At 30.4% G+C, this 12,802-nt stretch overlaps 1 protein-coding gene and 1 long non-coding RNA gene across 3 annotated transcripts; both read right to left on the bottom strand.

Annotated features, from left to right (window-relative positions):
• Nucleotides 1-527: 527 nt before the first annotated feature.
• LOC105122234 (uncharacterized) lies at nucleotides 528-994 on the bottom strand. The gene is made up of 2 exons (XR_841662.1): nucleotides 915-994; nucleotides 528-841 (listed from the first exon to the last, which is right to left on the bottom strand). It is a non-coding gene; the product is annotated as an uncharacterized LOC105122234 (long non-coding RNA).
• Nucleotides 995-1,115: 121 nt separating this feature from the next.
• On the bottom strand, nucleotides 1,116-5,221 carry PAPS3 (poly(A) polymerase 3). 2 transcript variants are annotated; one of them, XM_011021241.1, is made up of 10 exons: nucleotides 4,975-5,221; nucleotides 4,742-4,819; nucleotides 4,553-4,660; nucleotides 4,147-4,209; nucleotides 3,894-4,055; nucleotides 3,504-3,617; nucleotides 2,931-2,993; nucleotides 2,502-2,807; nucleotides 2,094-2,264; nucleotides 1,116-1,694 (listed from the first exon to the last, which is right to left on the bottom strand). In XM_011021241.1, the coding sequence occupies exons 1-10, from the start codon at nucleotides 5,005-5,007 to the stop codon at nucleotides 1,311-1,313; spliced, it is 1,482 nt and encodes a 493-aa protein (XP_011019543.1). In that variant the 5' UTR covers nucleotides 5,008-5,221; the 3' UTR covers nucleotides 1,116-1,310. The 2 variants fall into 2 exon arrangements, with proteins under 2 accessions (XP_011019543.1, XP_011019550.1); XM_011021248.1 differs by lacking the exon at nucleotides 4,742-4,819.
• Nucleotides 5,222-12,802: the final 7,581 nt, after the last annotated feature.

Genomic DNA, 12,802 nt, shown 5'->3' with positions numbered 1-12,802 from the left:
ATTGTTAGGGGTTTTAAATATAAAAATTGGAAGGTCATACTTAACCTTGGATTAATATATAAACTATATTAGTTTTTATAGATATTTGTTATCCATTAATAATAAAAAATAAAATAAAATAAAAAACCTATACACTTTCTAACAGTGGTTGAACCACAATAGTCCGTCCAAAGCAAATCTACTGGCCATGGAGGAAAAGGGAAGAAGTTGAGTCCTAAATCTACCAGCCATGGCTTCTTCTTCTCTTTTTTTTTCAAAAAGAAAAAAAAAAGAAATAATAATAGTCATGCAGTCATGCTTATGAACAGTGATATTTTTAAAAAAATTCTCGTTTTGTTTATTATAATCCTCGTTTATTATAACAATGCTTATTATAATCCTCGTTTTTTTTAAAAAAAAAAAACAATGAGATTTTTCTCATGCTTATGAACAATAGTCAGCCCCTCATTATGTTGTAGTTTAACCAATAATAATAACAATAATAATTGTTAATAAATAAATGTTATAGTTTATAAAATATGTTACCGAGTTATAGAAAGCAAAGTGGGGCAAAGCCTAAGGTGTTGCGACGGGCCAGAGCCCTCGTGCCTATTGTTTGTGGGCTCTCGCTTCTAATATTTTTGTGATCGAGAAGCTGATCTTCTTCGTTCAATATCTTCCTCTTGTACTGGGAAAAGAAGTTCGAAATGCCAAAATCCTGATCTTCCGATGGCCTTGATCATGGAGATTCCGCTCGGATTAGTCAACGCCTGCCTCGCGCTTATCGATAATGAAAACCACCTCACACGAATTGGGCTCTTTCTCGGCATTGTGGCAGATTTGCAGCCTCTCTTGTCCACTGCTGAAGGGGTATCTATTTCAAAGTATGTTGCACAAGATTCATCCAAATGAATATTTGTGGCACGAGAACTTACAATTGCTTTACATCATAACTCCAAAGGAGAACGATTGCTTTAGTTCGAAACTCCAAAGCTGGGTTAATCAGGTTCGTGTTGATTGCATTGTAACATGCCCAACTTCGTTTCCTAACGGGTTCAATTGTCAACTCAACAACTGTACAAGGAAAACAAAAATAGAAGGAAAGCATGGATCCACGTAATTTACACAAAGTCCCGTCTATTACAAACTCCCTTTCTTTTTTATATCATTAGAATCCATCCTATTTATGTTGTTTTAAAGCTAATATGCTATCACAGACTAAGTTGTTCAATCCATAAGCACTTAACCCTAAATTCTAATCGCACACAAATTTCTCAAGGAAGGATGCAAAACAAGATCAGTACCAGAACAGAGAGTCAGAGAGCATACAGTTAACTTCTAGGGTACTCGGTGTCTCCATTGCTTTCCACATACCCAACAAAGTAGCTTGGCAGATGTTGCGAATATGCTGGGGTCCTCCTTTGATTATAGTCAAGCATCTTCCAGCATGCTTTCATTTTCTTGCCGTTTCCACTGTCAAACCGAGCATTCTTTGGTAGTTCAGATGCTTGCACGATAGATAATTCCATCTCTCCGCGAATGCCATAATACCCACAATATATACTCCTCGAGAAATCCTCCTGAACAGGTTCTATATACACGAAATTGCTTCTGCTGCGATTTAGGCCCCAGTAGAAAACAACATTTGGTTCAGATACATCCATATCAACATATTCCATGGGGTTGGGATCACAAAAGCCCTGCACGGCTTCCAGCTGAAGCAAATAAAACCTCAGCAAGTGTTGCAAGGAAGGAGAGACCAGATCACGAGGTAAAAAAAAAAACAGTACGTAAAAATAAATTCATGAGTACTATTAGATCGATTACTTTGAGAATGCCCACAAAAGCAATACACTGAAGTTAAAATCTGTCTGGTTGGGGTTGGTATACCTTTGCATTGTATGACCCCAGAAGGGAAGATTCTCCAAGACTATGAAGGCAATGAAACTGAGGCTAATGAGGCCATTTACCAAGACATGGACACAAATTAGCATTGCCCATTCTTATTTTCATCTTTATTTACTGATTCAGGCAACATCTTCACACAACTAGTTCTTATGTGAATAAATGCCCGGTTGATTACCAAAATGAAGGAGCGCACATGAGCCAGTTACCTTAAGAAGTAGACAGCGGAAGTGTGACTTCACCCAGCCCACCCAGTCTCCTAGCTCATCTTGATCAGGAGCTGAAAGGTAGATTTTGACAAATCGTGTATAGTTCGTTGAGTATGGGAAAGGCTCAAAAATTCTCCCCGCATCAAAGTCCAGCTTTAACTTTAGAAGATCCTGTATTGTAAGAAAACAGTTCTACAGTCTTTTGTATAAAATCCTCTTCGATGAAGATCTCTATAGCTAACTAGAACTGAATCAATATATAGAACAGCATCCCCATCTGATTAAGGAACTAGCTCCGAAACAGCCCCTCCAACCAAAGAAAAAAGTGCTAAAGAAGCCACAAGCAAATCACGGTGATGGTAAATAGTCAAGACAGGTATTCCAGTCTCAATTAAATAATAAACATACCCTATTCATAGAATGCCCTCTGAGAAACTCTGCTCTGATCTTGGTGAATGTGCTTCTAGTGACATTGGAATGGCAATACTCATATGGACTACATGGCATACGAATAGGCATGTAGAATCGAGTCTCAATCACATCTTCAACATTTGATGGCATTCCGTCTTGCAGCATAACAGGTGTAGGCCAAGGCCACATCGCATATGTGCTAAAGAAGTTCGAAATTAAAGCAATTACACTGGCGTTCGGCTGATTTTGACAAACAAAGGCTGCTAGAACTGCTAGATGCACTCCTCCCAGAAACCCATTTAGCTGCAAACAATGCATATTTAATTGGATCCATATTTTTTGGGGGAAAGGTTATTCTATTAAAAGCCCATCTCAGATAGAAGCAAAGCATGTAACTGATATAACTAACATGCACGTTGCACTTACATTACCATACACTCCTCGCCGTTTTGCCCACAGTTTAAGACATCGCAGCACGGATTGGAAATTCTGAAACATCATTTCAAAAATCTGATACTCCTCAAAACACTGCTATAACAAATTACTGCAATCTGAAAAATCTTCAAATCTATTGCAAGCAAACCATCTAAGCACATAATTACAGTGGCAATAGCATGTGTTGCACAGATAGAAAATTATAGTCCACAAGAGCTCCATGTATTGGCCTAGTTTGTTCCCAGGGGAAACATCTAGGACCAATGCATTAGTGCAAGAAATTACCATCATGTAAAGAAGAAAAAATTGCAAGACACTCAAATGTCATAAACCATGGATAGATCAAGGCATAAATCTCTTGTGAATAGTGATGCAGTGGTTGTAACAATATTGAGGTGTACACATGCATCTTTTGAATAAATATGGGACATTGTCCAAAAAGACAAGTACCAGCTAATGTGGGAACTGATGTGTTAAAGCTGATGCATGAACTATAGTCATGCTGAATGAATCAAGAGTTGAAATCCTTGTGTGAATGGGAAAGAAAAAATGAGGAACATCTACCTTCAGGTTTGGAACAAGCAGCAGTATCCGTTGATTAGCACGTACTCCAGACAAACTCTTCCAACTGGTCTCGTCAATATTAGTCAAAAGGGATAGATTGAGTATGTCCACATTCTGCAGTTCAGCAAGTCGAAATGTCAAATATCCTTGTTATCAACTGGGGAAAAGAACCACGATTGATCACACTGGAGCAGCACACAGCACATCTAGTGACCACGTTACTAGATACAATAAAAGCAATTTGTAAGAATGAAAGAAAAAAAAAAGAGTAAAAAAAGCACTTCAATCATCTACTCAATCCTGACAAGGAAAGAACACTGCAAACATCATGTTTAGAAGAATGTTTCATCCACCATAAAATCTGTTCATGTCCAAGGTATGCATACTTACTTCAGGAACATTTAAGACTTTAAGCTGAGCATATGGAAGATCAACTGAAATCCCATCAAATGTAAACCGCATCAAAGGAACCTTTGAATCCTTCACACAATGGATTTCTGATATTTCAGGCCTGCTCTTAAGTATGTTGTGCAAAACAATAAAAAAGTCCTCCTGCACGAGTAATGATTAATACAAAAATCGAGACAATTCTTATTCCAATCCACATGGTTAAACTAGATGCGCACAAACAGAGAAAACTTACAGCTATAGTGGCGAAGAAAGGACCAACACATAAAGCATCAATATCAGACTCTGGATCATGAACCTGAATGAACCAGACAGATAAAATTCACAAACACGTTTTACAAAGACAAAGTATGTGATCAAAATTAGCAAGGACACATTAATAGGAATGGTGCATTCAAATCTAAGGTCTATAGTAGAATGTTGTGCTTGATTAAAAAACAATAAAGAAATAAAGAAATTGAAAATTGACACAAACATGCGATAGTGAGTTGGTGCATTACAAGCAAATTGAGGTGGATATGATCAGAGAGCTCTTAATTTAGAGAAATTAAGATCATTTAAAATACTCAACCACGGCGAAGAAATTTCAAAATGTCCTATCAGTAATCGGCATTTCATTTCATTTCACGACAAAGACCTACTCCAAGTCCATAGGATCCATAAGTCAATATAGTAGCAGATGTAGCTGCAATTTGTTGTTTTGTTGAACACCGCTGCCAGGCCACCTTCTTAGCCCACGCTACCACAATCTGCAACAGTTATAGGGCACATTCATCAGAGATTTTCTAAAAGAAAACATTGATTATTTTGCGAATGTGAATAATGAGTACTGTTTTGAGCTTCTCGACAATAATCTTCCTCTTCTCGTCTTCTTCTGGAGATGGGAATAATCCTTCATTAACCATTAACTGCAGGCATTTTTAAAGAAAATAAATATACGAATATATGTGTGTGTAAGTGTGTGTGTGTGTGTGTGTAAATCCAAATCAAAAGTTTATGAAATTTAAACAAAATAGCAGCAAATTAACTAATATTCTGTTGAAAATACATTTTGTAAACCAACCTTGAGAAGCGAGAGAGACCTTTCGTCCTCCATTTGAAGCGAATGAGGTTGACAGAGGGAGATGGACAGGGGGGGATAGGGTTTATGGATGCAGAGCTATCAAATGTAAGATGTCCATTTTTTTAAAGGATTCTGTTGTTTTGGGGTTTTTTAATGGATCATGACCACGCTACGAGGAGCAACTTTTTCTTGACGGTCTCCTCGTGTTAGTTTTGCCTCGCCCTGACGTTAAAAAGCGCCTGCGCCTTGCCTGTTATTGTATGAAAAATATTAATTTTTTAATATTAAAAAAAATTAAAAATTAAAAATATATCTTTTTTATATATTTTTAATAAATAATATTTTAAAAAATAATAGTCATCGTACCTCGAACCGTCACTAAAAAAACATGTTTATGGAATATTCATTATTGATTTTATTATTATTATTATTTTTTTATTATAACTCATATACATTCTTTTTTCTTCTTGAATGAGTTATAAGACAAAACATGTTTAATCATATTATTGTAATACTTGATAGTGTTTTATATATTACTGAATGGAAGTTTAATAAATCAAATTAGTTTAATAAAAAATAAAAATAAAAAACAAGATAGTCCTATTTAAATAGTGTAAAATTTGAATTTACAATGTTTGTCTAACAACATAATGTTATACCATTTTTATTATAGGTTAGATAGAATGCTATCATTGTCGGGTTTTTTTCTTGTAATCTATTCAATGCAGATCATCGTATATTCTGTAATAAAAGTAACGTGTGTATTTTATTTTAAAAAAAATTGTACAGACCAAAAAAGCTTTTGAAAAATAGCACGGAATTATTTATTTTTTTTAGTTTAATTTAAATTTTCAAATAATACTTATCCTCTGGGAATCAAAACAATTGATTTGAGAATAAAATGATGTTGAAAATTTTGAGAAAACAAAATGACGGAGGACCTGTTAAAAAATAGATAAATATTGAAAATAAAATAATTTTTTTATCAAATGCATTACTAACGTGTGAGGAGATAATTATGTTTAGGAAATGTAGGGATAAGATTTGAGTTTATGTTTATCTAATAAATAACTGATTAGGAAAATAGATAGATATTTAGAATAAAAACTTTTATTTTCATATAAAGAAAATATGTTTTCTTAGGAGAGTAGAGATGAGATGGGCTGGTGTTTATGAACTAATTAAAATAAATAGATAAGTATCGAGAATAAAAACACGAATAAGATAAATTTTAATACGGTACATTGTATATTTAAGAAAAGCTATCGCCGACAACATAATTTATTGCGCTGTCCCTAACCACGCAACTCGTTGAAATGTACATTTCCTTTAACTTTTTTTCGTTTGAGCAATGTTAGTTTTCCTAATCCTCTTGGGACATGATAATTTTTAACGGATACACCTCCCAATAAATCACAATGATATAAAGTATTTAGAAAAATATATTTTTTATTTAAAAATATATTAAAATATTTTTTTATTTTTTATATTAACACGTAATTATTATTATTATTTTTTTATTATAACTCATATACATTCTTTTTTCTTCTTGAATGAGTTATAAGACAAAACATGTTTAATCATATTATTGTAATACTTGATAGTGTTTTATATATTACTGAATGGAAGTTTAATAAATCAAATTAGTTTAATAAAAAATAAAAATAAAAAACAAGATAGTCCTATTTAAATAGTGTAAAATTTGAATTTACAATGTTTGTCTAACAACATAATGTTATACCATTTTTATTATAGGTTAGATAGAATGCTATCATTGTCGGGTTTTTTTCTTGTAATCTATTCAATGCAGATCATCGTATATTCTGTAATAAAAGTAACGTGTGTATTTTATTTATAAAAAAATTGTACAGACCAAAAAAGCTTTTGAAAAATAGCACGGAATTATTTATTTTTTTTAGTTTAATTTAAATTTTCAAATAATACTTATCCTCTGGGAATCAAAACAATTGATTTGAGAATAAAATGATGTTGAAAATTTTGAGAAAACAAAATGACGGAGGACCTGTTAAAAAATAGATAAATATTGAAAATAAAATAATTTTTTTATCAAATGCATTACTAACGTGTGAGGAGATAATTATGTTTAGGAAATGTAGGGATAAGATTTGAGTTTATGTTTATCTAATAAATAACTGATTAGGAAAATAGATAGATATTTAGAATAAAAACTTTTATTTTCATATAAAGAAAATATGTTTTCTTAGGAGAGTAGAGATGAGATGGGCTGGTGTTTATGAACCAATTAAAATAAATAGATAAGTATCGAGAATAAAAACACAAATAAGATAAATTTTAATACGGTACATTGGATATTTAAGAAAAGCTATCGCCGACAACGTAATTTATTGCGCCATCCCTAACCACGCGACTCGTTAAAATGTACATTTCCTTGTAACTTTTTTCGTTTAAGCAATGTTAGTTTTCCTAATCCTCTTGGGATATGATAATTTTTAACGGATACACCTCCCAATAAATCACAATGATATAAAGTATTTAGAAAAATATATTTTTTATTTAAAAATATATTAAAATATTTTTTTATTTTTTATATTAACACGTAAAAACAAAAAAAAAATACTAAAAATATTAATTTTATATTTTTTAAATAAAATAAATATAAAACAAAAATTACCGTATTTCTAAACACTCAGTTATCACTCAAGTCTACCCAAAGCATTTAAATATACTGGTATGAACACACTCTAATACTCAGTTTTTCAAAATTTTAGTCTTATACACCAAGCTTGTAGTCCAACAATTTTGATAGAGTTTCTTTATTTATGTATCTTGAATTCAAATCTCAGTATGTATACTTATTATTCTTATGATATTTTATCTATTTATTAAGCTTGTATAATGCTTAGTAGATCCGAAAATTAATTGTGGTATGCATAAACTAATCCAAACACCCTAAATTATTATTAAAAAAAATACGTGCCTGGTAATTATCACATCTATTATGTGATTGGCTAAATCATAAAAAAAAAATCTACAACCACCTCCCAATAAATCACAATGATATAAAGTATTTAGAAAAATATATTTTTTATTTAAAAATATACTAAAACAATTTTTTATTTTTTATATTAACATGTAAAATTTATAAAAAAATACTAAAAATATTGATTTTATATTTTTTAAATAAAATAAATATAAAACAAAAATTACCGTACTTCTAGACACTCCATTATCATTTAAGTCTACCCATTATATTTAAATACATTGGCATGAACACACTCTAACACTTACTTTTTTTTAATTTTGGTTTTATACACCAAAGCTTGTAATTCAGTGTAATTTTGGTAGAGTTTCTCTATTTATATATTCTAAATTCAAACCTTGATATATATGTTTGTCATCTTTGTGATGTCTTATTTATTTATTAGACTTACAAAATATTTAATAGATCTAAAAATTAATTATAATACGCATAAACTGATCCAAACACCACAAATTATATATAAAAAAAAATACTTGCCTAGTAAATATCACAACTATTACATGACTAGCTAAATCATAAGAAAAAAATCTACAACATTATCGACAAATGTACTTGGCCTTCCGTGGTAATTTTTTTCCCTTTTCTAGCGTGATTATTCACAAGTTGTATAGTTACGCACTGGCTAACAGATTACCTGGCGATAAAATAAATTCTTGCAATGCAATGAGTAAGCACACCAATAATTAATTAGGATAAAAAAATTTCTAGTATGGTTATGAATTATATTTGGAAGTTGTGTGATGAGAATTCCAATGTGATCTTTCTAGCATGGCGCACTGGATACCAGGGGCTAATTCGAGTATTGAATCATCCTAGATGATGATTTTTTCTTTTTTTCTACCTGGTTTGGTTTTAGACATTTAAATGTCTCACTATAAAATAAATATAAAACAAAAATTACCGTACTTCTAGACACTCCATTATCATTTAAGTCTACCCATTATATTTAAATACATTGGCATGAACACACTCTAACACTTACTTTTTTTTAATTTTGGTTTTATACACCAAAGCTTGTAATTCAGTGTAATTTTGGTAGAGTTTCTCTATTTATATATTCTAAATTCAAACCTTGATATATATGTTTGTCATCTTTGTGATGTCTTATTTATTTATTAGACTTACAAAATATTTAATAGATCTAAAAATTAATTATAATACGCATAAACTGATCCAAACACCACAAATTATATATAAAAAAAAATACTTGCCTAGTAAATATCACAACTATTACATGACTAGCTAAATCATAAGAAAAAAATCTACAAGATTATCGACAAATGTACTTGGCCTTCCGTGGTAATTTTTTTTTCTTTTTCTAGCGTGATTATTCACAAGTTGTATAGTTACGCACTGGCTAGCAGATTACCTGGCGATAAAATAAATTCTTACAGTGCAATAAGTAAGCACACCAACAATGAAGTAGGATAAAAAAAATTCAGTATGGTTATGAATTATATTTGGAAGTTGTGTGATGAGAATTCCAATGTGATCTTTTTAGCATGGCTCACTGGATACCAAGGGCTAATTCGAGTATTGAATCGTCCTAGATGATGATTTTTTCTTTTTTTTCTACTTGGTTTGGCTTTAGACATTCAATTGTCTCACTGTTTAAAAATTAGCCATGGACGCTGGGGTAAAATCTTTCCGTGAAAGACTGATTAGTTAATATAATTACCAAAAAAATTAGAATAAGATTCATATAAGTTACGAGCCTTATTTATTAGACTTACAAAATATTTAATAGATCTAAAAATTAATTATAATACGCATAAACTGATCCAAACACCACAAATTATATATAAAAAAAAATACTTGCCTAGTAAATATCACAACTATTACATGACTAGCTAAATCATAAGAAAAAAATCTACAAGATTATCGACAAATGTACTTGGCCTTCCGTGGTAATTTTTTTTTCTTTTTCTAGCGTGATTATTCACAAGTTGTATAGTTACGCACTGGCTAGCAGATTACCTGGCGATAAAATAAATTCTTACAGTGCAATAAGTAAGCACACCAACAATGAAGTAGGATAAAAAAAATTCAGTATGGTTATGAATTATATTTGGAAGTTGTGTGATGAGAATTCCAATGTGATCTTTCTAGCATGGCGCACTGGATACCAGGGGCTAATTCGAGTATTGAATCATCCTAGATGATGATTTTTTCTTTTTTTCTACCTGGTTTGGTTTTAGACATTTAAATGTCTCACTATTTAAAAATTAGCCATGGACGCTGGGGTAAAATCTTTCCGTGAAAGACTGATTAGTTAATATAATTACCAAAAAAAAAAAATAGAATAAGATTCATGTAAGTTACAAGCTAAAATACTCGAGGTCGGTTAATTTTAAACATTCAAGGTCAATAATATATAATTGAATATTAGTTAACTATACATGTAAAATAAAGATGATCGATGTTAGTTAATTTTAATTTTAATATATATATATATATCCAACTAAAATAAGTAGCTTTACATTTTTTTTTTTGAAATCAAAGCTAATATATCTTTGATGTGTTTTTATAAAAATAACGTTCACAAGTTGTATAGTTACGCACTGGCTAGCAGATTACCTGGCGATAAAATAAATTCTTACAGTGCAATAAGTAAGCACACCAACAATGAAGTAGGATAAAAAAAATTCAGTATGGTTATGAATTATATTTGGAAGTTGTGTGATGAGAATTCCAATGTGATCTTTTTAGCATGGCTCACTGGATACCAAGGGCTAATTCGAGTATTGAATCGTCCTAGATGATGATTTTTTCTTTTTTTTCTACTTGGTTTGGCTTTAGACATTCAATTGTCTCACTGTTTAAAAATTAGCCATGGACGCTGGGGTAAAATCTTTCCGTGAAAGACTGATTAGTTAATATAATTACCAAAAAAAAAAAATAGAATAAGATTCATGTAAGTTACAAGCTTAATGATGGTGGAGGGGGGAGCAGGGAACGCGCTTGCGCGGCCCTGCTTGCTCATCCTGTCAGAACGAGGGCTGATATTTAAAAAAATATATAAATACAACAACCCAGTGCCGTCTGTAACTTTAAAATACAGTGATTGAAGGGTCAGCAAAAAAATAAATATAGTAGGGATATTTTATTTGAAAACTTTTTTCTTAACTTTTTTCATGGAAATATATAAAGAGAATTTTAATAAATTTATTTATAACCTCAAATAATTATAAAATTAATTTAAAAAATTTAAATCAAACTCGAATACTAAAAACTTCTAAAATTAAGATCTAAATCTATCATTTCATATATTATTATTAAATATATAAGTTGATTTATAAAATTATATGATACTTTTACGAGTCAGCATATATATATATATATAATTAAGTTAAAAATTTAAAAATCAACAAACTTAATTAAACTTAATCAACCTTGATAAAATCGACGTAATTTATGAGTTTGTCAAAAATTAAAAATTTTATTGACTTCCTGTCACGAATTCAATTAGAGTTGATAATGTTTTTTTTTTGAATTTATATTCAATATTTTTTAAAAATAAAAAACACACAACACTATAAAAAAAATAGTCTCTATAAAAAATGCTAAATAAAAAAAAAAAAAACAGAGGCAAAAGATATTAATTAAAACTTAAATTTAAATATTATTTTAACAAGGATATATATATAAAAATACCAATAAAATATAATTATTTAGTTGTTGTGGCTCAACTAGTTAAATTCGTTATGCAGATTATGAACTCAGCTATGTTCAATATTTTTTTAAAAAAAATTATACTCAACCTATAAAAAAAATACAATCAAAGTCATAAACTCAATCAAATTTAATATTTAAATTTATAATAAATCTAAAAAAAAGTAAACACATATGGGGTAAACTCAAACTATAAACTCCACTAAACTATATTAAATATATATATTTTTTAATTTATATTCAATCTTAAAAATAAAAACTCTTTGTTCAAAACATTAACTTAACAACTAGATTTAATATTTTTTCCCTTAAATTATAACAAATCTTAAAAAAAAATAAACAATAACATTCACAGTAAAAATATGACGTGGTGAACTGCGGCTATAAAATATTTACTGTTAGTTTATTTAGTAATATATTATTATACAGGCATATAAGGAAAAAATGGAAAACACTGTTGACTTGTACAGTATTTTCCCATTATTATATAATATACAGGAAAAATACTGTGGATTTACAAAATGTTTTTTCCACAAGGTTTATCTTATAATAACAATACAGTACAACATCTTCGCCTTCTTTATATATATATATAATAAATCGACGTGAAGATATCTTTGCGACGTCCATTTAATTATTTGGGAAATAAGCCTGAAACTCGTAAAAAAGGAAAAAGAAAAGCAAGCTTCAACCGTCACTGGCCACTGTAAAGACACTTTTGGGAAATGACAGCATCCAACTTGTATCAATCTTTCACCAGCCAACGGTCATTCTTACCTACAACAAAATCCAAAATTAGGGGCCATTTCACTGGCGTGCGTTGAGTGTAACGATGATCGTTAATTTTAGTCTTATAAATTTTAAAATTATTAAAAATTTATATATTATTAATTTTAAAATCCAATGAGATTATTCAAAATACATGTTAATTCAGTCTCCTATATCAATCTAAAAAAAAAAAAAAACCAAACTTCATCCTCTCGCATGGAGCACCCAGATTGTCGTCGTTCTTGTAATAATAAGGCGAGGCAAGATTTAATACTTTGCCTAGACTCGCATGCAACAGGACTTCTCAATCATCATATGGATAAAAAAAAGCGTAGAGTCGTCTACAGTAGCATATGGCGATTAGTT

This window comes from Populus euphratica, unplaced genomic scaffold (genome assembly GCF_000495115.2).
Source record: "Populus euphratica unplaced genomic scaffold, PopEup_1.0 scaffold1.1, whole genome shotgun sequence".
NCBI classification, from domain to species: domain Eukaryota; kingdom Viridiplantae; phylum Streptophyta; class Magnoliopsida; order Malpighiales; family Salicaceae; genus Populus; species Populus euphratica.
The sequence above is the reverse complement of the archived record's forward strand: the minus strand, read 5'-3'. Positions and strand labels throughout refer to the sequence as shown.

Excerpts from the sequence above, each read along its gene's own strand:
- PAPS3 (XM_011021241.1), bottom strand. The coding sequence starts at position 5,007 with ATGGAGGACGAAAGGTCTCTCTCGCTTCTCAAG. Across the intron at positions 3,618-3,893 it reads AAGTCTTAAATGTTCCTGAA|AATGTGGACATACTCAATCT; the intron begins GTAAGTATGCAT and ends GCTGAACTGCAG. Across the intron at positions 2,808-2,930 it reads GGCGAGGAGTGTATGGTAAT|CTAAATGGGTTTCTGGGAGG; the intron begins GTAAGTGCAACG and ends CATTGTTTGCAG.